Raw genomic sequence first — 25446 nt, 5'->3', positions numbered from 1 at the left:
TGTTCAGCGAGTAATTTGAATTGCTACAGAACTTGCTATGTCAATCAACTCTGTTAGTGGGACTGAATGGAGTTATCTACACATGACCTGGACACTTCGTCACCCTTTACCATCAAAGGAAAGAATCTGACCCCATTTCGTGTCATTCATTGTGTCCTAAAGCACATAGCTAAGAAAGATCAGGTGAATTCTCCTTAAAAAAATGCCTATTTCTCCCCTTTTGACAGAAAAGGGAGTATAGATGAGTGTCAGGTGTAGACATCTTCATTGCAGGATGAATCCCATCCTACATCTCCAGATTCATGGTAGTTCTGTGATTCTCCTTCTGTGTCCACTGCCATGAAGGAGTTAAAACTGTGTTAGCTTCATTTCTTAAAGTCTAGCCCATAATCTGGCATTCTTCTATAGAACAGCATTTCATTTGCATTTACATGAATGCATTATATAGTTTATCAGAATGTTGGATCAATAATTCAACATATGCCATCTAATAAACTTTGAAATACTACTGCCTAGCTGGCGTGTGCTCTATATGCGTCTTTGTTCTATAGAAACCTTTGCTTTACATTTTACATGGATGATTAATTGATATGTATTTTAAATTTATTTTAACACATTAACATTGTTCCTGTAAATTTGCTGAGGCTGCTTGCTACAGATTTCAAATACAATTTTCTCTTAGAATTATATCACCCTTTGAACCTTATTCTCTTGTTTTTATATTTGATTTTTTAAAAAAAGAAATTACATCTAWTTCACTAATATATTAAGGGAAAGTGATTTTTGCTTTGTTGCAGTTGCAACACGTCAGTATCTCACAAAAGGGCATGGCAGCATCAGACAGGTTTCATTTATTTCCTTGTATCCACAGCTGTGCTCCCAGACCCATCTGGCCACACAGCTACTAATCTTAAGAGGATGTAATAAACAAGTGACATACAACTGCAAGCTCCATCTGCTCAGGAGAGTGGACAACAAAACCGTACAAYGCAGGCACCGTTCACACTTGACACGGACAGCAAATTCATTCCAGTATTACAAAGTTTTTCCCTCTTGTTTGGGTGCCATGCTGGCCATGCTGMCTACTTTACAATTAGTTCCTCTTTCTTCTCCCTTCTCCTCAGTCTCCCTTACAAAATTCATGGTAAAAGGAGCAAAATTTGGAAGAATGTTACACTGAAGATTTGTTCCCTAGAAAGTGGAACTGGGAAAATTTTGATTTTATTCTCAGGCTCTTCAATAACTAATCTTATTGAAGTCGTTCTTTAATTCCTCTCTGCCTAAGTTTTACAGTGAAAAACACTGAGATAGCATTACTACTTTCCTTATGGGGTATTAGGAAGCGAGTGGATGGACCAATATCTATTAAACTCCAAGAGTGAAAGATATAAGAATATCAAAAATTCCAGGTTTAAGAATTATGCAATAATCTTAATATTGAGCTATTCAGGAAGGCAGAGTAGCAAAAAACTAACAAGGGACACCTGGCTCTCAGCTTGGTCTTTGCAGTCTCTTAAGAATTGCATCCAGTTTATGAACTTTTATAAACATAAATTTTGCAATGTAAGTAGCAAATGAAACACTGTACCAGTGTACTGGTTTTCCAACAACAGTACATATTGTCATTTTAATTTGTTTTATACTTCTCAGGTTTTGCTATTTGTATTTTAAGTCATGCATAGAAATGAAATGTTAAAATACTCCCTGCTCTGCATATATAGCTCCATTTCTTTTGCACTTTATGGATCATCCCTATCATCCCTCTGCAAAATCCATTTACTCAGAGGATTTCACCATGAATAATTAACTCATATATAGAAAGTCCTATAGAAATAAACTTAAAATGATCACAGAGCTTTTTCTCCCTTTTTTTCTAACATGGTATAGAATGTTAGAAAATAATATCCTTGCTCTCAAATTCCAAAACACAGTCAAACAAGCCTTTAAAAGGAACATACTTTTCTATCACATTCTCTCTTATTTACAATAATTTCTGTAGAACCATACTGACTTCATCTTAATTTTCCCAGAAACTTCCGTAAAGAAACACATGCCATTATGGCATAAAGTAGAATTAATTCTCCTTTCATTTTCATTGTTTTTATGTCTCTCAGGCTGAAATTTTCAGCTAACGTCCTCAGATTTACCCTGATGGAGCAAGTTGCAGAGTTGGGATCTAAATGAGATTAATCAGGAGATGAAAAAATGAGGAAAAAATATTGGCTATAATAACACAAATCTGGACACTGGATAGAATATTATCTAACATGTATATAGAAAATACCGTATTCTCAGGAAATGTTCAGTTTTTTACATATTAATTTATTTTTTATTGTCCCCCCAAAAAAGAATTGTACCTTTTTTATCTGACATCTTTTTAAAACTAGGTGAAAAAGCACCACAAATTTCTATCTCTGATCCCTAGCCATTTCTGAAAAGGGATGAAAAGATGCAAATGACACTCACCAAGGATACTTGTCTTTTGGGGGAAAAAATAGGTAGATATACATGGACTTCACAATAAACCTTTTTCCCATGTGTAATTTATAACTGGAAGACTTTATGCAGACATTCAGGATGTACAGTTTTTAGAGTTGCAGCAAAATAATACTTAAAAATGGATGTTTATTTCCTTAACACAGTACATTCTACATCTAATGAAGGCAACAAAGATGGATTATCTTGTAATGGGCAAAAAGAAATCCACAACTCAAAAAAAGAAAAAGCTTTCTGGTTCAAAGAATCAGGAAACATTTATGTTTGCTTTATACCAGTAGAGTATTTCACYAACTACTAGCAGGTAGGTTTAAACAGCATATATCATTTCACAAAATTTAAAGATTGGGAACATGAACGTTCTAACTAAATACAAGATAATATATACAGATATCAAAAACATAGACAGTACTTACAAAGCCTTGAAAAACTGTGACTATAAAATGTTCTTTGGATTTAAGGGATAAGCACTACCTCAGTGTGATCTCTGAATAAGCAAACAGGGGATTTCCAGTAGGGAAATGATTGGTTTTAGTAAGATCTTCACTAGATATACTATATCAAGTGCTAGAAGTTCAAAAAGAGGTCACTACGATAGATCAGAGGTTGGGAAAAAAGCCTTACATGGCCAAGCTACAGGAGTTCAATGTATTTTGTTTATCACAGAGAAGTATAAGAAGTAGTTCGGTTACAGCATATAACTATATATGCCATATACCTGTATTTAAGTAAGAYGGTCTTGTCAGTCAGTCTTGTCAAGATAGTCTGATCTTGTATACAAGGACCCCTCCAGGTACACCTGGAAATAAGCTAAACTTTGAAGTAAAATGTAATTTCTCAGGAGGAAGGATGACAAAACATTTGAATTACTTTTTGGGGAGATTATGGACTTACCATGGGTGTGAGCCTTTTAAGGCAAGACTTCCCCCAAAAATATGTTTTGATTTAACTTTTGGGAAGAATACTTCAGCTTCAGCATGTGTGAAAAGGAGGTCCTGGCTGCTGGCGTGTGCGTCTGTGACCTCAGCCCTCAAGATTACTCCCCTCCTTCAGGACGATGGGAAGAATGGGATTACTTGCATTGTCAACATTATACTCTGAATCTCTGAAATTCCATCTTGTTAAAAATAATCATAGCTCATGCTTTAGTGGTTCAGATTTTTCTATATAGGATTAGAAGAAAAGTTTCCTTCTCCTCCAAAGAGAACTCCCTCCAGTTCCCTCCAATTGTGTTGATGTAATTTATGGGACTTGAGGTTTTGTTGTTGGACTTTTTTTCCTCAGCTATCCTTTGAAGTAATAGAGATTGGCCACAAGTAGACACTAGAGCCAAGAAAGATGGACTATTACTTTGAGATGGTACATAAAATCCTCCTAAGCTTCCACATGGTGCAGCTTGTTCACACACGCAAAGCATCTGATCACTGTACTTATGTGTACAGGTCAGGCCAGGTCAGGTGGGAGCAACCTGATTTGTTTTCTCTCTTTGTTGGTTTTTTCTTTTTTCCTCCTTCCATCTCGGTGTCAGGGCACATATTCTGCTGGGATCACTAGGAATATCATACTTTGTTCACTGGTGGCACATTAAACTGCCTTGTTCTTTATGTGAGGCACGTGGATTGATTTGAAGGCCAAAATACTTTGGCCCTACTGAAGTGTTTGGGCTTCCCAGAAGGTATATGGATGAAATTTTATGACCTGTGACATATAAGAGGCCAGATCAAATGATTTAATAGTCCCTTGTGGCCTTAATTTCTACAAAGCTATTAAACTATATTCCCAACATATCTTGGCAAATGGAATTCACTACCTTAGCAGATTACAAACAGCATGAAATCAGAGAATACTCTTTGCCAAAATACACTAAGAATATTTTGTTATCTATTCATACATAACTTGTTCCAGATGAGAGATAGACTCTTCATAGCGAGCTAGCTAACTAAATAATAGACTAAGTAGATATGCAAAATAATGACAGTAAGTTTCCACCTTTTTAGAAAACATTTTTCCCTCAGCTCAATCAATGTATTACATAGCTAATAATTCTCTATAGACTGGTATTCTGTAGTCGTTTATGTTTTTGCAAGAGGATGTAAAATACTACTGTTCAGATTTGTGTCTGTGTCTCAAAAAGATAGAGAACTTCATCATCTGTTCCATGGACCACTGATTCATTCTTGCAACCTGTTAAAAAAATCTCCTCAAGAACTCCCATTATTTTTGGCTTCTACTAATGATTAAGGCATATAATCCCCCAGCTACAGGTGGCTGCATTTTCACCTTCCTCAGATCATTTTCTGCTTGTCCCTCTCATATGGACATCCCTTCCTTCACCACTGCGAACTGAGTTGCTGCTAAGACTCCTTGCTGCTAAGGTGCACACAACCAGGTGGAGCTCCTGGAACGAAGACACAAGCATGAGCTCCACGTGGTAACAAAACAACAAGCACGAGCTCCCTGTGGTAACAAAACAACCACACAAAGAAGGCTCAGAGGCACCCTTTCTGGTCCAGGTACAAAAGAATTTTGCTCTGTCCAAACACTGGGAAAGACACAGCCTACAGCTTTCTCTCAGGCTTGTTTCTCAAGACAGGACTCYTACTTTTCCAAGAGACACCATGTATTTCAGTGCCATCTGCATTAGTGCCACTTGTACAAACACAGGCAGCACAATAWTTCTGTTAAAATATTTGATTTTTAAACACATTTAAAGAACAAATATTACACCCTGAATGCTGGCATGGTCACCCTGCCTGAACCACCTTTTAATAGTTATTAGTGCTTAGTTGCTTCTCTGACATTATCAACACAGATAAAATCTCTCATTGGGGAAATTAAAAAGTACTAARTGGCAGTAACTGAAAGGAACTTTGTTACTTTAAACTCTGCATTAAAATGACAAGGCAATCAAAGTTTGACAAGACAAGCTAATTAGTATGCCAGCGATGAAATGTGAAGGATCTCCAGGGGATTGGTTCTGAAAAGTTTTATGTCATTTATAGGGCCTTTTTTAAGCAGATGTTGTCGGCTCTTATGGTGAAACACACAACAGTGGAATTTCATTATCTTCGTAGATATTGATGACTAACACCACTTCAAAGTTCTCCAATCCTCTTCTCTTTTACCTAAATACTACACCAAGTCTTACCTTATAGCCAATGGTTGTTCTCCCCATAAAAATAAGCTCTTTAGGACACTGATACAAAACAGCTCTAGAGATATTAATGGATACTAAAAATATTAAGTTACAACATGGTACTTATTGTGTCAGATATTTCATAGAATTATAATTATAAAAATATTCCTCTCTTCTAGAGCTTGTACTTCCAAAGGTATGGTAAGGATATATTTCCCCTACAGTTCTTTTACCTGCAACTTAATTTTTTATAAGAACATGTTAATGTATTTTGAAAGGCTACATGCATCATGTATGGAAACCTGGACAAGCAAAAAAATGTATGCTAACTCTACATATGTCTGCGTTTTCTCAAAGATAGTCAAGAATATTGGACATTTCTGAGGTTATCTGAAGTGCTGTCAACAGATTACCCTGCACTTGTCTTAAAAGTTTATATACTTTTTTTTTTCTTCAACACAAATTGAAGGTAATCAACTGTAATAGTACAGAATCAGGGCCTACATCCTATAAAAAGATTAAAATTGCACCCTTTGGAAGGTGAAGCATGTTACTTACCACCATGAGGACTCTGCTAATGCAAAGTGATGATAGTACCCTATACCTTACCCTTACCAAATGACAAGCTTCAATATGCTCAAAGCTCTGAATATTAGGAAAAAACAATAAAAGTAACACACACCTAAGCTTCAAAATAGTTTCATTAATTTATATAACCCAGAGAGATTTAATTCCATTGCCTCTTCTGGGAACCACACACATAAAGAATGTTTTAGTACCCTGGAATAAAAATAAATAGGAGAGTTCAGCAAATTCTTATTTCTAAATTTATCTGGAAGATAAAACAGAAGTATCYGGGATAGGTGTTAGGGATGAATGTATCTGTCACAGGAAGTTTGCTCTTGGACAGATGGAGGAACTTACCAATGGTCTGACCAAAATAAACCCTGCCTGAGAGAGGGGGAGAAGTTGCAGGGTTCACCAACAGGGACACAGAAGTCCTGTTTCAAAGCAGCCTTTCCTGGGTTAGGGAGAGCGATTTATCTGCAGAGGCTCCAGGTGCCCGCACTACCCGAGGTATCGCCGTACGGCACTGCAGCGACGGAGCGGGTTGGAAGAGCCGTTGCTGTGAGGTGAGAAGAGGTGCCAGTTCACCCGGCGACGTTAAATACGCCTCACGTCAGGGCTGTGCACTGTCGTTTCTGTCGGGGGCCGTGCACGGTTTTATTCTACAGGGACTGTCAATATTCCGGGGAAAGCATTGYAACATTTAGCAAGTCTGGGGTTGTTTGCATGAAGTAACTGCAGTGAGAGGGACACATAAAGGCTCTGCTTTCCTTCCTGCACAAGCATCTMCCTGCAGGAAAAGCGCCCAACTCACCTTCCCTTTCGCTTCGGCTCTGCCAGCTTTCCCCAGCAATTACGAAGCAAAACAAATGACTGTGATCAGTTTGAGGATGATCAGAATAAAATTGTGGGCTCAAGTGCAAAAAAAAATGTTACAGTCAGAAAACAATGCCTTAAAGATTTTTTTCCCCCCTTTTAGAGGGCAGAGGCACAACTGCAAATCCAGAACATTGCAACCAACCAACCTCCAGAGCACAGCACACGCCGTGACCAGGTGAGCATGAGTGCACACTGAGGCAAAATCTCTCTTAACCAGAACAAAGCAGGCATTCTGCTGTGATATGCAGGAACACATTTGTACAAAATAAATTGTTGTTTTCCTTATGTACTAAGATTTGATTTTTCATTATACATGTGATTATATGTAAGCTTACCTGTTCTCTGTCTTTTTTAAGGAAGAATTATGTATATAAAAAAGGAATAAAATACATTTTGAAGGATCAAGGCTCATATTTTTCTCTCTTGTAAAAGATATGCAGAAAAACTTCATATTTTTATAGGACTCGGCTGTACAGTAAAAGTCTCCAAGTAGAACATCCCTTTTAAAAGGTCATGTCATTGAAAGTAAAATGAAAAGAAAAAGTAAAATTTAATAAGGAAGGAAGGAAAAAACATCGAACTCAAAAGGTTAATAATCTATCCTTTAAATAAAAAAGGCAATCTACTTTTTCTCATTAAAACCTGACACACAGCACTAACTGAGGAGATTATGTTGTGAAAACATACTGCATCGCACAGTAATGCTTGATCGAGATCAGCAATCAGGAGCAAAAAGAAAGCACTGTTTCGTGATTATAATAGCAAATTCTGGAAGACAACCAAATACATCATCTGGCAGCTCAACAGCTGTTACAGCTTGGTAGTAATACCTTGGCATTTGCTATAAGCTATAACTTGAAAAAATTGATTTCTCATCTGCCAGAAAGAAGAACATGTTCTCCTTTTAACATTTCTGAAGTTTCTTTCACTAGAACAGCCAGGTATTTGATCCACTTTTTTATTTTGCATGTTTTTYACTCTGGCTGCCAAGTTACTTCCATACTAATTCGATTAAAAAATGAGTTTGAGGGAAAAATATTGGGTGCAACTAAAATAAACAGTGTATGTTCAGCCAAATCCCCATTATGATGACAAGCTGGGTAGGAGATAGTATAGAATATTCATATTTGTTCTCCTTGTTCATATTCACTGCCACGATTAATTAGTCATTACTATACTTTACACTCACCTGAAGAAGGGACATTTCCAAAATAAAGTTCAGTACCCTTCTAGGTGTTTCCTTGTTAGTTAAACCAACCATTTTTTCCAGTCAGAGAAAGTATACAAGGTTGTCAACTGAGATAACAGCGCTGAGAATTTACCAATACTTAACAGCTCTGTCTTTAAATTACTCCTGGGCATAAGATAGGAAGAGGAGGAAGGAAATGTTTACTGTCATTTTTATAACTGTAAAAATTTGTGGAAGCACTTTTTGTGTGTATATAGTGGTTCTCTGAAAGTATCCATTTCCTAAGCATACAATATTTTATTGACATTAATGTAAGTTTGCTCCAAAACAAGGACATGGACTGCATAAAATCTTTTAGTGTTTCAGCTATTCTAGTTATTTTAGGGTTAAGTAAAAGCAATCCATCATAAATATTTTAGATGATGGCATTCCACTTAGATTTTGAAGTGTCATAAACAATAACTCTCAGAAATCAATATTCACACAATATATCTATGGGGAAAAGAAACAACATATACAGAAAGGTGGTATAAGCTATCAAACAGATTTCTACCTTTACGCCTAGTGCAGTTTTCTTGGCCTCTGCTTTTAATCTTGTTGCTCTTAACATTGGCCTGGTTTTCTTATAATCTTGTTTTCCTAGGATAGAAAAAAAAACATTTATTGGAAATGATGCAAAGAAGGTAATGAAAGTCAACAATTATTTTAGTTTCAATATCAAATTATCATTTTGAAAGTATCCTGCAGTTCAGCACTTAGAAAAAGGAGTTACGCTGTAACACAGGGGACTAATCAGTGGAACAATGATCTTTAAAACAAAGAATGACAGCAACAAGCAAGAGTCAGTAAATCAATGCAGAACCTATTACTCCAGAGACATATCAAAATACCAATACTGATAGCCTTCCAATAGTACAATACTTATTAAATTATATTGCTCAGTAAGCATCTGGTAGTAAATAAGCAGATTAAAGGAGGATGACATTTTTCACTTGCATTTCAATCAAAAAAAAATTTTCACTGTAATTTTTGTTGGTTAGTCACCTCTAATGCATATGATAAATGTGAGTACATAACATTATAGTGAGTGTAGATGTTTCATCATTCTGAAATGGAATATTTTTCAAAAGTAGCAGAATTCAGACTCATGTAGGTCACTCCAAGTAAGAGCTATAATAAAACCATACCATCTGCTTATATGACTATGTTACACAGAATCTTCTAGAAGTGGCTTAGAAGGACTTTTAAAAAGTTACAGGGACTACCTCTTGCAGCCACCTAACAGTACCACCAAGTGCTTGATTACTGTGCAGCCACATGAATGGAGTTCAGAGGAGGACATAAAAGTACTTAAAACTGTCCTAAATCATTTATCTTAACTTAAAAAATAAAGCCTGAAATACTTTGACATCTCTCAGGGGTATTTTGGCTCTCTAAAAGGCCTATTACTGCAGTACTATTAACCATAGGTAACCATATGTATTATTAGCCATAGCATATTCAAGTTAACAGAAGTTAAAGCACTGATACAGTCACAGAAGAAGGAGAAAGACAAGAAAAATCCGTGTAGTAACTGCTCAGAGGGGTAGAACCTCAGTACAACTGCTTTGGCTTTTCACAAGCCCCCCCCCCCTTTTTTTTCCCTAAAGCATTTTTATGACACTTTTGGCTATTTCCCAGACTGAACTACAACACTTAAAGCAGAAATCTTTTGGGGTCATTTTTTATCACTAGTTGTATCTAGTTTTACATCTAAATCTCATCAGTGTTACATTTGAATAATTTAATCTGTCCTCTAAATCTGTGCCCAACAGTTTTGTGCACACAACATTCCCATTTGCTCAACCATATGCAGACTTACATTCATAATCAATAGGACAGTCTTCTCATTTTATGGTCTTCTTCAAAATTTGGATAGTATAGTACAGTAATGAAATTCTGAAATGTGAACTGGAAAAATGTGAGCTGTGTGGTCTTCTCCGGTGATGCACTGGGTTCACAGAAACACACATTCCCTCTACCTTGTCCATTAGAGAAGCTCTTTCTCCTTCATCACCCTGTTCCTATTCAATGCAGAGATCGTCCCTGTGTAGCATACTGTGGATGCTGAACTCACACTATGAATTTCCTTTCACTGTATAATCTCTCCTCAGCCTAAGGGATTATACACTGTGAAGGTCCCTGTATTATCTTTTGGTTAAATATCATTCACAAAAGTCTTGAAATAACTTAAAAAGTACTCAATGGCAAAAGGAAAAGTAACTGAAAYCAYATCTATTGAACAAAAATGTATATCCAAGGAATCTTCATAGGGGATGAAGTGAAGAAAAGGTGACAGAATGACTATTTATGTCTAGTGCTCCAATATATTAATCCAGTCAATGTATCTTATATATGGTACAGCACCACTGCAGCATTATTCTGTAGAAGGCAAAGATATCTAATAATAGCATGCATCAGAGAGTGGAGTACAGTAATTTTCTTGAACAGTTAGGGAAAAAATTGCAAGAACAACCAAAATAGCTAAGTCATAAGATGAAGGCAGCTCAAAAGAGAATGTGTTCCTTCCCCCTAAAGTATTGCAATAGTACTMTTTGCTATGAAATAGTTAAGGATCTGTCAGAATTCCCATTATATATGGCAGGAGTTTATAAGTTATAAAGATTCACTCCAGGGTGAAATTTGGCATAGAAATATTCCAGCCTTTAATTTTGTTTGTTTGTTTGTTTGTAGCCAATTTTCAATAAAGTGATGCAGCTGTTCTAACTTACTTGTGAACAAACTACAGAAATTTATCCATCTGAGATTTCTTCAGCACTAAAAATATYTTCAGCTTAGAAGCAGATAACTCAMAAGGACTAGGTTCAGTTTCAGTTCTTGTAACTCAGATTTGCTGTTCTCCTGTATGGGGCAAATAAGGCAGGATGATCAGCAGAATGACCTACTTTTAAAAAGATTTTCCTTCCAGCGATACAGTGGGGTTAGATAAYGAAAACGGGAAAGCTTCGTAAGACCCATTAGGAACGAGGCGCAACTCAAGTCAGCTACTGAAACCCAACCCCCTTCCCTAACATCCCTCTTTCTCCCTCCTCCTCTGCAAGGATAAACTGTGAAGAGCCAGGGTAAATATCACATAGGAGACACATAATCTCTATACAAAATCTACTRGTAGGGCCAAGTCTATTCCTAGAAAAGGAAATTTTATTGGTGTTCTTCGCATCAGTTTCAAGCACTCTGGTGCTATTTATTCCAATATTGTGGTTATGGCTAAGACTGGATTGTACTTACTCAGAGAATACTTCCAGATTTATATTAAAGTTGATATGAACAACTAAACCTCCGTATATAACAAATAGGCTATTTTAATAATGACTCTGGAGCTGGTAGTTCTCCAAATCTATGCACCTGTCATTAATTTACCWCTCTCCTTGCTAAATGTGATGGCCAAAAGAAAAAAAAAATACATGTTTGGGAAACAGTCTGAGTCCACCAAGTGCAAAAGTTTAAAAAGGGCATCTGTGGAGTCTTTTGTAATGAAAACCAGATTCTGCAATTGCACTAAAAGACTCTTAAAACATCTGAACTTTCTAAGGCCTTGGGAAAGACATCTGCACTACAGGACTATAAAGAACTATGAAATACAAAGCCCCTACCACATGAACACTGATCATTACCACCTGGACAGCAAGCAGAAATAAATAATACTATATCCCTATGTTCTTTTGGGCCTGCAAATTAAAACATGTTGGAATATGTATCTGCACACTCCCAATTTCTTCTAGTTTTATCTCACTTATCCTGCAAGCTTTTTTGTACATTTGCCTGTCAGAATCATCACCCTGAGCTATTTTTTCTTCCCAGGAAGTGACCATCAAAGCCAGTTAAGATGGACTCATCAGACAAAGCCCCATTTGTCTGCTTTACCCAATGTCTATTCAAGACAGACATTGCATTTTCCTGAGGGAACACAGGAAGGCAAGCAGAAGAAGCCAAAAGGATAGCATTGGAATGCTTCCAGACCAAATCTTACTTTCTTTATTACTTAAGCAAAATCCTTTCCTCTTCTACTTCTTCTCATTCCCATCATCAGTCCTTCTTTTCTTCTCTCAAACTCCCGCACTGGCCTTCTTTTCTTTTTCTTTCTTTCTTTTTTTTTTTTTTTTTTTTTTTTTGCTACTCCAAATTTTGGTTTTTAGACATTTTTTTCTCATTTCTTTCTTTACAGCTTTTCCTAAGTCCACCACTTTCTTTCCATTTTTAAGGCCAAAGCACTAGTCCATGATAAGGCAACTTTTCTTAATCACTTACAGCCATCTCCTCCCTGCTTATGTCTTGCCTCTTGCCAGTCACTCCAAATAGCAAATACACATGTCATTCACTTTCCATTTCAGTGTCTGAACTTTCCTTTGTCCTTCAGAAGCTCTCCAGATCTCACCCTTTGGCTAGTCCCTTTTCTCCACCATTGTCTGGACAGYTTTTTCTATTCCTTTGCTGGCAGAGTGGCCTCTGTAGCTGCTGAACTGAGTTGCATCCTTTACAAATTATTTCTATGCCTAAAAATTAAGATTGTTTTATAAGTTGTAGAATTAGAACAGGGTGAAGACAAGGGTGAAAGATAGGGACTTTTTCAACTACAAAACACAGCTATGCTGTGAAAAATGCCAAAGTTCCCCCCCTCAGTGCACAAGTGAGTGTTTTATTCAGTAGGCAACATGAATTTGCTTCTCCTTATTCAATTACGATTAAAATTCTCTGGATTTCCCAAGAATTATTGTGATTTACCTCTATTCACAAGAGAGAACAAGATCTCATACATCTTTTATTCAATAATTGTAATAACRGGTTAGAAATAGCCTGACCTGGAATTGTCAGTATTCTTTTTAACTAAACCTGCAATGGCACCATGATTAATGAAGAACTAAAACTGAACAATAAATATGAACTAGACAAGTTCATTAAGTTCTGGGTGATCATTTCTTATTTAGTTTGCAGAAATACTATGACATGATCATGCTAGTATCAATAACTAATTTTGCATACATCCCTTCTTCATGCATCTCTGCAGCGCACGTAACTGAGCAAGCGACATGCTGAGTACTACTTTTCAAGACAATTGACTACATATAAGATTGAGTTTTAAAGATACCACCATTTAAGACATAACCTGAACAGAACACATTTTAACTCTCTAATTCTACAGAATAACTTCAGGAGAGAAAAAAATGAGATTCCCTACCTCTTCTATACGTTTACTCCTTTGTTCTGACAATAGCTCATTACTAGGATTGAACAACAGCCTAAAGACTGCCTCTCTGCTTTTCAATTCATCACGCTTAAGCAGAAACAGGACTGCATCTTTGGCCTTTTGTTGATACTGCTGTCCAAGCTTATTATCATATGAATATCTAGTTATTGTTTTATAAATGTTCACATTTCAGGAGCTCCCTGCTTGTTTTCTCTCAGTAGACTTTACAATATCCACCTTCATTATCATCATGTGGCAGCACTGCTCCTCGCCTGCATTTGCTACTTTAAAAATTAATGCACTGCTATTTTCTGAATACTGTACTGCATAAGCTGCTTATGAGTACATTATGCTATCAAGCAAGCACATGCAGAAAAGCTTCCTAAACTGTTATTCTTTCAATGAAAATACAGCTGGTTCTGCTTCAAAGGCACTTCTTTTCACCTGCAAATGGACTTGCTCCTACACTTATTCCTCAATTCATTGTCTTTTATTTGTGTCTGCAAATCTTTAATTGCCTTTAATTAGAAAAAAGTAAATTCAATGCTTTAATCTTGCAAATACATTCAATCATAATTCTGTCTGGGATGAATACCAAGTTCTATTCACTGACTGATCTTTATAACAAAGGTATATAAATTTATTGTCCGTTTATATAGACCACACCAATTAAGCCACAATGGAAAAGCAAATAGATAAGAGTCAAAATATTTGAAATGTGAAATGTGCAATCTCTATTTAATTACTCAGACAAACTATTTGAGGATGAGTTATTTACAGCATGCCAAAAAACCTGACAGATAGTAAAATTTGCTAATCAACACTACAGATTTAAAATTCTTTTCAACACTTTCAGTATAATTTGTAACAACCAATAAACTGTTGCTTGAATCTTTCTGTGCTGATATTACAGTCATAATCAAAATGTAATAAGACTTTTTTCCACACTGTAGCAATCCATTTCAAATGTTAAAGTATTGTTTAAAGTTTAATAAAATCACAGCTATTGAGTAAATTCTAGTTAGTGTTAGTAGTCCGACTAAAGTGCATTAATGCAACTGACACTGAATCCAAGATTAAATTGCATACATAACTAACTAAAAACTGGAGATGGACTGTAGTAAGCTTTACTGTCAAAGTGGAAGTGTTTAATCACACACCTAGTTAAACAGAAATCGGTGTTCTTATTGTTATTATCGATCCAATTAGTAAAGCTTTGGGGAACTTTCCCAGGAAATCCTACTGTACAAGCACAAAGCAAGATGAGGCTTCTCTAGTCCTTTTAGGGGTTCCACAGGCCGATTTTGAGTAACTGCTCTTATTTCCCTGCCACAACAGGGGTAGGAGACATATTTGATCGTGCTGGCAGGGAGGGACAAAGGTGCAGAGGAAAGCTCAGGCACATGATTATTCAGAAGACACAGAAGATCACGCTCATTGCACCAAACTTCAGGGATGCAGGCACTTGCTTGCTCTAGCTCTCTCTCTCTACTTCCCACTGGGAAACTTCTCCAAAGAGCGAATGACAGCAGAGTGGAATACACTAAACAGCTCCCTGTCAGTGTCTATTTTACTGCCGTTGACCACGGAGCGAGCCTAGATTTGTTCAGCACCCAGGTCAGGTGGGTTATGCCGTGGCAGTTCCTGAGCCAGAGATTATGCTACGTCTATCCTGCACAGAGCCACTGTTCTGCAATCATTAACACTGCACCTCTTGAGAACCCTTCCTGCATATCAGCTATGTTCCCCGGGGCTTTAAATTACAGATTCAYAGAAAAATTTAGTTTAGAAGAGACATGTGGAGGTCATCTGATCCAGCATCCCACTCACAACAGCCAATTTCTAAACTGGATCCAACTTGAAAGTTGGTCGGGGTTGATCAGGGCCTTGTGTAGTGGAGTTTTGAACATCTCCAAACATGGAGATTGCCCAACGTCTTTGAGTAACCTCTTCCAATATATGACCATCTTTCTAGCGAAATTTTTTYCTCATATGTAATTGGAATTTCTCATGTTCTAACTTGTGTATGTTGCTTCTTATCCCACCTTCGAGAAGAGTTAGGTTTCACTTTCTACGTAGCATCTCATTAATTATCTGTAGACAGCAATAAGGTCTCCCCAGAACCTTCTTGTCTGATTAAAGTGCACCAGAGGAATTCTGGGTCTATAACCAGCAAGTCAGTTGACTGAAAAGTTAAAAGGCTTTGTTCTTTCAACAATTCTGTAACTTTACAGTACTTTATATTTAATATCAAGGGATATAGATATTTCTTTCCTTATATGTCCCGGAGTCTGAGCACTATCTCGTATTGGAAGGGAGAGAATTTCAAAGCAATGGAGCCCTCACAGAAAACAGTCTTTCTAGACACATAAGTAGCAGAATTTTCCTTTAAGCGCCTTTGCGAATGCCAGCAACTTAGGTGCCTGGTATGGGCAAAGAAGTGTTCTTTCAAGCACTTTTTAACATCAACCAGATCCACAAAGGTTCCTATGCACCTAGTTTCTAAGGTGCTTGAACACAAGCAGATGTCTAAATATCTTTGTGAGTGATCATAAACTAGTTGTTATATACTCACTGAGTAACAGAATTTGAATCTACTGAACCTCTGTGAAATTCTACTCTGACATAACACTCACATTTTAAACATCCATGTATCACCCATAACATTACAACTCTAAAATTGAAAAAAAAAATGTTTATTTAGGATATTAGAGGATTTACAGAAAAACAATTCCAGAGAAAATTCAGGCCTAATTTCAATTAAAATCAGAGAGCAAATCATATATATGTAACAGCGTTTAGGACGTTATTGTTCACTTTTGAGGATCAGTGCCAGAATTCTAGTTCTCTTCTATGAAAACAAGACCAAGCTCTCAAGTATCTGCTATTTTTGTGCTCTTAACATCACACAGATATATTCAATGATCATTCTTTTTTCCAGAGACACAGAAGAGAGATTTTCTTATTTTTAATTGCTGTGATTACAAATGTTTCTGAAGTCTTAGGTTAACAGAAACATTTTGATATGTCTTGTACGTACTCAAGAGTACGTCTGTACTCAGAAAAAGCATGAAAGCCCCCCACAGCTTCTCTCTTTTTTTATTCAGGTTTAATGGCAGCTCAAATCACTGACCATTTTTCAATCTTGAGAGACAGAACAGCTTGACACTAATAATACATTTGCAAAGGACACATCATCATTTAACACAACATTAAGTGCTCAGGGACAACTTTTTACCGTAGACACAATGTTCTCTGAGCTCAAGGTTGACATTTAATGCTACAAAGATAATCCAACCAGTCATTCATGAGGGGTAAATTAATTTTCAAGCAACTATATTTCAGCTTTAAGCCAACAAGAAGGATGCATTAAAATGAATAAGTTCCTTTTATGCTGCCTGCAAGCTTAAAAAAAAATCAAAATATAAGGCATCCTTAAGTACACCAAAATATGCCCATTTAACTATTGCTATATTTCCCTGATTCCAGAACAGAAATCTGCTAATATTTGTTAAATGTAATATTCTGACTGGAAACAAAATCCCTTAGAAAATCCCTCAGAATTATTGAGTTGTTTTTCAATAAAAACAGTGTATCATAAAAGGAATGTTTTACATTTAAAATCTGTATTAGGCATGTGTTGACTGTAACAAATATTTAAAAAACATTTAAATTAGTACATTTTTAAAGACTCCTTTAAGAAATATTTTAAAGACCTATATAAACAACTTAGAAGAGAATTTTAGAAAACTTTACAAAATTTTGGAAAAATTTACAAAATAAAAAGATCATCAATACTTTGTCAGCTAATTCATATTTCATACAATTGCATTGTTTTCAATATCTATAGAATACACACAATTAATTGCATAATAAAAGAATAAAGAACAGTACTAAAAATATTAATGCTACTATTTGAGGAATCTTCTTTTTTCATACATTTCAATAATAAGTTATCTTTTTCAGCATTTCAATCAAGCCAACAAGTGCATGCTTACAGCCAGTAAGAAAGTAATAGCTCCATATAAAAAGGAATATCTTGAACACACARGATGGCAATTCTTCAATTAACCTTTCCAGTGATCTCTTTAACATTTTATATTAAAATAGACAACTACGAYAACATTACATAACTTTCTCAAAAACAAATTAACACAGTTAATTTGAAACATATTAAAGAATGAGTAGCTTTCTTCTTTTTTTTTCTCCATCTACCTAGTATATACATGCATGCACGTACACATGTAGTTTTGAGCAGACGTCTATTTGCTGCACAACAAGTATCAGCATTTGCACTTTCATATAATCAGTCCTGTTTCACTAAAAATTCTAAACTGAGCAAAGCAAAACAAAAATACTACTGCTTAGGAGTGTGTGTGAAATACCCACTATTAACACAATTTATAAGCCACATTTTTATCAAGTACTTGATTAGACTGTATTTGGACAACGGAAACTGTAGTACTATTTCTTTGATGCTCAGTACTATGAAAAAGGCAGCATAACATGGGGAAAGAGCACACAGAGTCTTTCTGCCTTTTTGAGACAGACTAAGCCCAGTTCCAACTTGGCTTATACTGTTTCTTTTTTAACTTTATTGGCTCCAAATAGAGGAAAATGTGATATACCCTGAAATAAGTGGAACCAGACATACGCTCAAAGCTTTCTAGGAAGATGGACATAGCATGCAGYGCCGCAGTTTCAGAGCTGCACCGTTTCTGTGAGCATTCTTTTGTTCTTTGCAATCTCTGTCTCTAGAGGCCACAGACAACTTTTTTTTAATATATMCTATCTGAAGATACATTCATAGGTCAATTAATAGAGAAAAACAATTGAACAAGAGGGGATCTGCTAGATAGAAGCTAGGCAGCAAAGGCGAGAGAGAGAAAGAGAGTATAATCATCATTGTCATAGATAATGACGTAACGATGGTGGTTCCCAGAGGACACTACCAACAGCCTAGTCCTGCACAGACGTATTAGCTACGGAATCACAGGAAGACAGGTCTGAAAGGGACTTTGAGAAGTTATCTTGTTAGCCCCAAGGTACAATCAAGTTTATCTATACAATTCCTGACAGATGTTTGTCCATGTAGTTCTCAAAGAATCCCTAATAATGGAAAATCCACAGTCTCACTAGCTTTCCCCCAGTGCTTCACTATCTTTATTATATATGGTTTTGTAAAGTCTAACATCTAACTTAAATCTCCTTTGTTGAACTCTTAGCTCACTAGACTTGGAGAGCAGATGATTTATTCCGTTCTTCATTGTACAAGGTTTTTATATATTTAGTYTGTCATTATGTCTCTCAAAATCTTCTGCTGTCCAGACTGAACAACCTCAGTCCTTCAGTCTTTGTTTTCTGGATCTCTCTTACTCTCCTCYGGACTTTTTTTCCTGATCTTTGAACAAAATCAGGCAGAACACTTCAGTAGAGGTGTTAYCTCTATCACATATACTCTCTTTATAAATTCAGTTAGAGTCTGCAACTCTGTCCACGGTTATAAACCCTTTCCAAAATTATTGCCTAAATTGTTCTTTCTATTCAGTTTGTGGGTTGATTATTTCTACCAAGATTAAGAATCTTGCCTCTTTCTCACTGCATTATATTTTATGTTTCCAAGCAGTTTCTTCACTTTCTAAATTTATTTTCAATTCTAATCTTCTATCCCTACTTGTTTACTTCCTCCCAGCTTGGTGTAACTTGCAAACATAATTCATCATTCCCCTTGCCATTAGAATACTGGGCCCAGGATAGACCCCTGTGAATCCCTCATTATACCTTCACAAACAGACAGCAAACCATTGATAACTGCCGAATACAGCTTTCATACCAACTTGGCACCCACCTTGCAACAGCTTCATCTGTTCATACATCTCTAATTTGCTTATCACACTGCACTGTCAAAAGCCTTAATACAGTCAAGGCATATGGCACCTCTTCCTCTTCTCCCGGCATACGGTTTGCCACTCTCCAAAGAAGAATATCAGACTGGTATGACAAATCAAGTTGGCTGTTACTTATCTCCTTGTTATATTCTAGGTACTTACAAGACACTGTCTGTGCCTGTACTGAAGAGCTTATTGTGAAGGATGAGGGAGTTTCATTCAATAATTTATGAATATTATATGTCCCATCTGTTTCCTTGTTATTGTGATGTTGGCTGTGTAATTACTAGAGGTGAGTTCCAATAGGAACTTAYGTAGGAAGGTAGAAAAATACTACTAATAGTTCTCTAGTGAGCACACTTAAAAGACAACAAAGAAAAATATAGCGACTGATGACCAGGTCATCAAATTCATTTGCCCACAATAAAACATATCCATATAACAGGTGTTCCATAAAATATCTATTCTGCTTTCTTACCTCCGTAATCACATAGCCAGAAAAATTTCCCACTATCTTGCATAAAGTTACTTTCTTTTGACCCTATATAGAACAGGAGAGACTGAGGTCACAGGAGAGGTTAAAGAGTCTTTACTGGGAAATATTTTAGGAAAAATATATTCATGATTCTAGAGGCAGATCATGGCACACACTGCAAAAAAGCAAGATGTCCCGCCCCTAATTCCCCACTAAAGGAAACCCCCTCAACAGTTCCAGTGAATCTTATGCAGTGAAAAATTCTTCTTGACTACAACTCTAACAATAAGTTTATCCTCCGAGTACGTGAACAGGGCCAAACCAACCACTTCCTGAAAAATGTTTCCAATACCAGTAATCTGAAATTTATTCCCAGTTACTCTGGTATATCATGCTAGTCTAGTGCTAGATCATTTTAACCATCATTTTGACCATTGACAACCACAGCTGCTGAATAAGCACCACAACATGGTCAAGTACTTTAATAATAATATTAAACCTTCTGGAYAAAGGGGCAATGGTGTTTTAGGAGGGGAGGATGTCTCTCACTCTGTTATAGTTAACTCCTCACTACCTGATGGGTTCGACCTCATTAGGAGAGGGGACCAGTTCCTGGGAGATGTCCCATGGAGACTGCAGCACTGAATGGAACTGGAATCGCCCCTTCTCCCTCTCCGTCCCTGCAGCTGCAGAGCGCTGGCCTCGGAAAACTGCCTCCTTCACAAGCCCTTTCCCAGGAGCCACAGGCTTTCCTCAGCCTCACATGTCCAGCTGTTCTGCTTTGGGACGTTCCTTAGCAGAGGCGAGACACAGAAACAGTGCAGCAAAGGAGAAACTAGGTTCGTTTCTCTAATACTTTCTTTGTCGAGCCGGAATTTTTTTTTAACATTAACCTGTATTATTGCTGCTAAGATTCTTTTCTTTGCTTCAGACTGACTTACTGTCAATTCATCACTCGTCACAACGTGCCCAAGAAAGATTTGCAGATTCTGGACCAAATAATATCTGGTTTGGAGTTAGAACTTGTGAATAAGGAACTGAATTTACAGATTTAGCCTGAATATGAGATTCCTGGGTTTCACCTAAGAGAGGGATACTGTATGAATAATCACTGTCAGATCACACACCAAGRAGAATGACACAAGCTAAAAAGTGAAAGGAACAAAAGATGTCTGAGTGAGACCTGCACGAGGTCATACACCAGAAGAATGGCACAACTGTGATCCTGAATGTCTTAACTCCTGGTCCAGAGTCTTATCCAGTGGATAATGCTTTTCTCTGAATTGAAAATAAATTGGATGCTGTCTGCCAACATGCAGTAATTCCTTACTTGTAAGAGTCATATCATTCTGGACCAGCTGTATATTACAACGCCATCCCAAAACAGAAGTTGTAATTTATTAATACTGTCTAAGTAAAAGGTTTCCAGTAATACTGTCAGCAATTACAAGTCTCACTTCAATGAAGCTTATTGCAAAAGATGCTTTGTCAGACCTATATATCACTGTCACTGCAGGAGTCAACGCACTGACATTTTTAGCAGAGGTGGATGCTAAAGGATACTGTGAAAGTGATTATGTAAGACGGAAAGGCAGGGTTTTGGAGTTTCACTCACCAGCAACGCAGAAATCAGGGGCTTTTAATGGAATTAGTGGAGAAGGGAACATCTCTTGTACATATCACAATTATCCCYTGGGATCCTAAAATTACTTGTGAGGAATAATCTCTCCAACTCACTCATAATTTTAGCACTCCTAAGAAATACATATCTTCAGTTCACTCATAATTTAAACTTCTTGCCTTCAACAGAAACACCAGCTGACAGGTCTTAACTAAAAGTGAATGACAGCAATAGCAGCTTACTTACTTAAAAGCGTAAAGGAAATGCATATTTATGAGTATCCAGAATAATGGTTTATGGACCTCAGAACTAAAGGTGTAATAATGTCTTGAAGTATATTAGAAGACACAATTTTACCTTCAAAAGCCAAACTGAGCTACAGCCAACAATGAGATCTGTGTTTGTGTTAAGACATTAAAGCCTGCTACTACAAAAAGAAAGGCTAGAGACTGGCTGACTTTTAAACTTATCTATATTTTTCCAGACATATTACTCCATCTTTTTCTTTCCCCTTTCTGGCAGCTTGTAGAAAATGAACTATGTCTGCATGTGTAGTGTGTTAAAGCACATAAAATCTATGGCCTCTCATTCCTGACTTCAGGACTGGACTTAACTGCCTTGCAGGAGAGTCTCTGGTATCCACTCACAAATACTGCAATGTTCAGTATGTCACGCAGAGTAGGCTACTCCACACTTTCTCTTTAGGTATATACAAAGGACAATTAAATGCTGTAATTTTACCATTACATTATCGTCATTCTGATTTTACCTGGGGCCTTTTGACTTTACCTGGGACCATTCTGTGTTCATTTCCATCAGCATCAGTTCTGTGTTGATATTTTTATAAACCAAGTCAGTCTGTTTCAGTAATAGTCTTATTTTAAACCTTGCTACACTATTTAACTTAAATAATGAAGGGTGTGTAGTAGGGAAGTTTACCAAAAAAAAAAAAAAATAAAAAAAAAGAAAGAAAGAAAAGAAAAAAAGAAGTTCTCCCAAAATCTTTTTTCCTGAAATTTAATTCTATGAGATAACCTTTTAAGAGTGTCACCTCTTGTAAGAAATAGTTAAAATCTGTCATGACTGTTGAAGAAACTAGCCTATCTTCTGGAAAAATATTCTATTTGAGTAGAAAAAGTATGGAGCTGTTTTCTATTCCTGGATCCTACATAATATTATTTCATGACCTTTCGAAGTTTCTCTTCTTAAGACTTTGATACTCATCAAAAATTTGATAGTGTAATAGAAGTGTAAAAATAATCATGAATACTATCTATTCAAGGTGATTCTCTGAGAGTCTATATTAATTTATTTCTAAAGTTTTTACATTTAAATTTACAAATGTAATGAGAAACAATTAAAAAGTACCTGAAAAAGTAACTGAATCTGTTACTGACCCTTAACATCAATTTCTTATTCATTAAAAAATGCATGTTAAATATTTATAAATCCTTACACATGGAAATTCCAGTGTTTAGAATTTAAAAACATACCAAAATTCTCTAAATCAMACAGAAAACCAACTTTTAGCAATGCCTGTTTGTAACTAGAACACTGTTTCCTCACAAACTCTTTATATTGACTTAGGTCTGATCRCAAAGGTCCTAAGTATCATCCTTCCCTCCCCAATTTTTTTTTCATGCTTGAGAAGTCCCTTCATTTAGTGATTCTACAGAAACTACATCTTTCTGTAGTGACCTAGCATGCAAATGCAGGACATCATAGAATTTCACCCATGCACCACAGTAGYACAGGCTTAGTTGAAGTGCATCTACCATGGGACTAGTCCCGATGTGCAGACATCAACAGAGAGAATCCATCAACTGCCTTGGCAGTGCACTCCAAAAAGAAAAGATATTTATTGCTTAAGGCAGATAAAAGAGGTTATTAATAAACTACCTGAAAAGTTCACTACTAACATTTCCYATTCTGATTAATTTTGTTTCTTAAAAATAACAGAAAGAACATATGTATTATAYATAGCATGCCAAGTGATAAACAGCCAATGCATTTCTTTTTTAGTCATTTTTCAGTTTTTCACAGCCTGGTGTTTTGTCTTACATTTGGAATGAATTGTCTTTGTGAATGTCTCATTTCATARATAGATAGATATAGGAAACTCTTATCCCACAAAATAAAATAAAATACCCCCTCAATAGTCTGTTTTTGAACAACTTCAGTTCCTCAGAAGAAAGAAGACACTTCTTCACCTTTAGGAACAATGCAGTCCTTACAACAGACATTCTTCTCCTAGATCCACAGGAAAGCCAGCAGATCTGATTACTCCAAATTGCAAGAATTTAGCAAAAGAATTTTGTATATGCAGTACAGATTACACTAAATTATTAAAACTATTGCCACTAACATTTGAGTGAAACATACACAAAGAGGAGATTTTTGTCAAATTATGTTTTACATTTTTGTTGAACRTTCTTTGGGTTGTATATTGAAGTGAAATCTCAGGTGCAAAATCCAAAGGTGTAGAAGAACTACAATGCTAACTTTATGCATATGTTCTAATTAATAATTTCTTACTGGCTGTTAGGAAGCAGCAAAACACACTGACAGTCTCACTCATCTTTCTCTAATGCCAGTATCCCACCCCATGATCATGGCAGCCATAGCTGACATGCCTGTGTTATGGCAGGGACTAAAAGTCCAAATAAATACAGGTATCACAATCATTTTCCATTCCAGGTATTTCCCCATCATCCCACTTCCACCAATATTTCCACCTTCTCTCAGACTTACTGAGAATGAAGCTCTTCCAGAGCACCCTTGTAGCGGAGTGTAATTACATGAGAGAAGTTTTATGCCAAGGGTTTCAGTAATGTTTAATGCTGCAAACTCACAAGTATTTCATCAAAAATGTGCTAAACTAGGTTAAAACCATTCTTGGGAAATAACTGATTCTGCATATGCTGTTCAATCAATTATAAAGATTATTTCATTTTAGAAGGAAAACTCAACCTAAGAAAAGCACTTTAGTCAGTGCTGTATGCAATGGAGATGTCTCTTACTACCATGACCTTACTGTAACATCTTTGGCACCTGCTATAAACTGTTTCCAAATTGTTCCTATTTACTGACTGAATGAAACAAATGACTGAATGTTCCCAGGTTCCTCGACAACCTACAAACACTATGTGCTTCTCCTTTCTCTCCCTCTGGAGATAAGCTAATTCCCAGAAGTCTTTGTTATGAACCATTTTTTAGTTTCCCATTGACATTTTTTAATTATAAGAAAGCCTGAGTCACATCTTATTCTTGTCAGTGGGCATGTTGCAAGGCTAGGACCAAGAGGTGAGATAGGAAAGTCCAGTCAAGGATGTACAATTAGGGCTCCTCAAAGAGACTGCACACTGTACTTATTAACTAGACTAGATTGCACTTGTGTAAAATGAAAAATAAAAAAGGCAACAACATCAAATGTACCCAGCACCTTATAAAAAAATAGAAACAGGAACAATAATACTGCGGAAATATTCAGGTTTCTGGGTTTTTAACCTGTGTTGTTTTGATGGTTTTGCCATTTTATGTAGAGAACACAAGCATTAAAAAGCAAAGATTAATGTTACCAGAGAAATTGTGTCCCTTTTCTCTCACCCTTCTCCTCTCAGCCTGAACTCTCAGCAAGAACTTTTTATTCAGTTCAACAAGGAAAAAGCTGGTGAAATTCAGGATTATGTTCTTCAGTYCTCCTGAATTTTTGATTTTGGTGAAAATATTCAGTATTAATGTTTCCTAAAGTAAAACTCCAGGCAGAAAGTTATGGTAATCCTTCCAAATATATTTTTAGCTATAAATATCTCAGAAAGCTGCTCGCTTCACAGTAAAATCTTGTCCATATGGAACATATGACTAGAAAGGACTTTGTGAACTACTGAAATCCAGTTCTCTGTTAATGCAGGCATCTATATCATTCAGTTTTGTTCAAAATTGATCAGAAT

At 36.4% G+C, this 25446-nt stretch overlaps 1 protein-coding gene across 2 annotated transcripts in view; it reads right to left on the bottom strand.

The window, feature by feature from the left end:
- Positions 1–25446, bottom strand: part of TRIQK (triple QxxK/R motif containing) — a 45866-nt gene that overhangs the window by 6387 nt on the left and 14033 nt on the right. For both annotated transcript variants that reach the window (XR_014896111.1, XM_085306871.1), the window contains exon 2: positions 8821–8906. Coding sequence is in view for 1 of the 2 variants with exons in the window: in XM_085306871.1 (XP_085162997.1) it covers positions 8821–8906 (86 nt within the window). In the remaining variant the exon portion in view is untranslated. The remainder of the gene's footprint in view (positions 1–8820; positions 8907–25446) is intronic.

Source organism: Rhea americana, unplaced genomic scaffold, assembly GCF_003343005.1.
Source record: "Rhea americana isolate MKP2758 unplaced genomic scaffold, rheAme1 scaffold_0, whole genome shotgun sequence".
NCBI classification, from domain to species: Eukaryota; Metazoa; Chordata; class Aves; order Rheiformes; family Rheidae; genus Rhea; species Rhea americana.
Note: the sequence above shows the minus strand (reverse complement) of the source record. Positions and strands in the feature narration are given on the sequence as shown.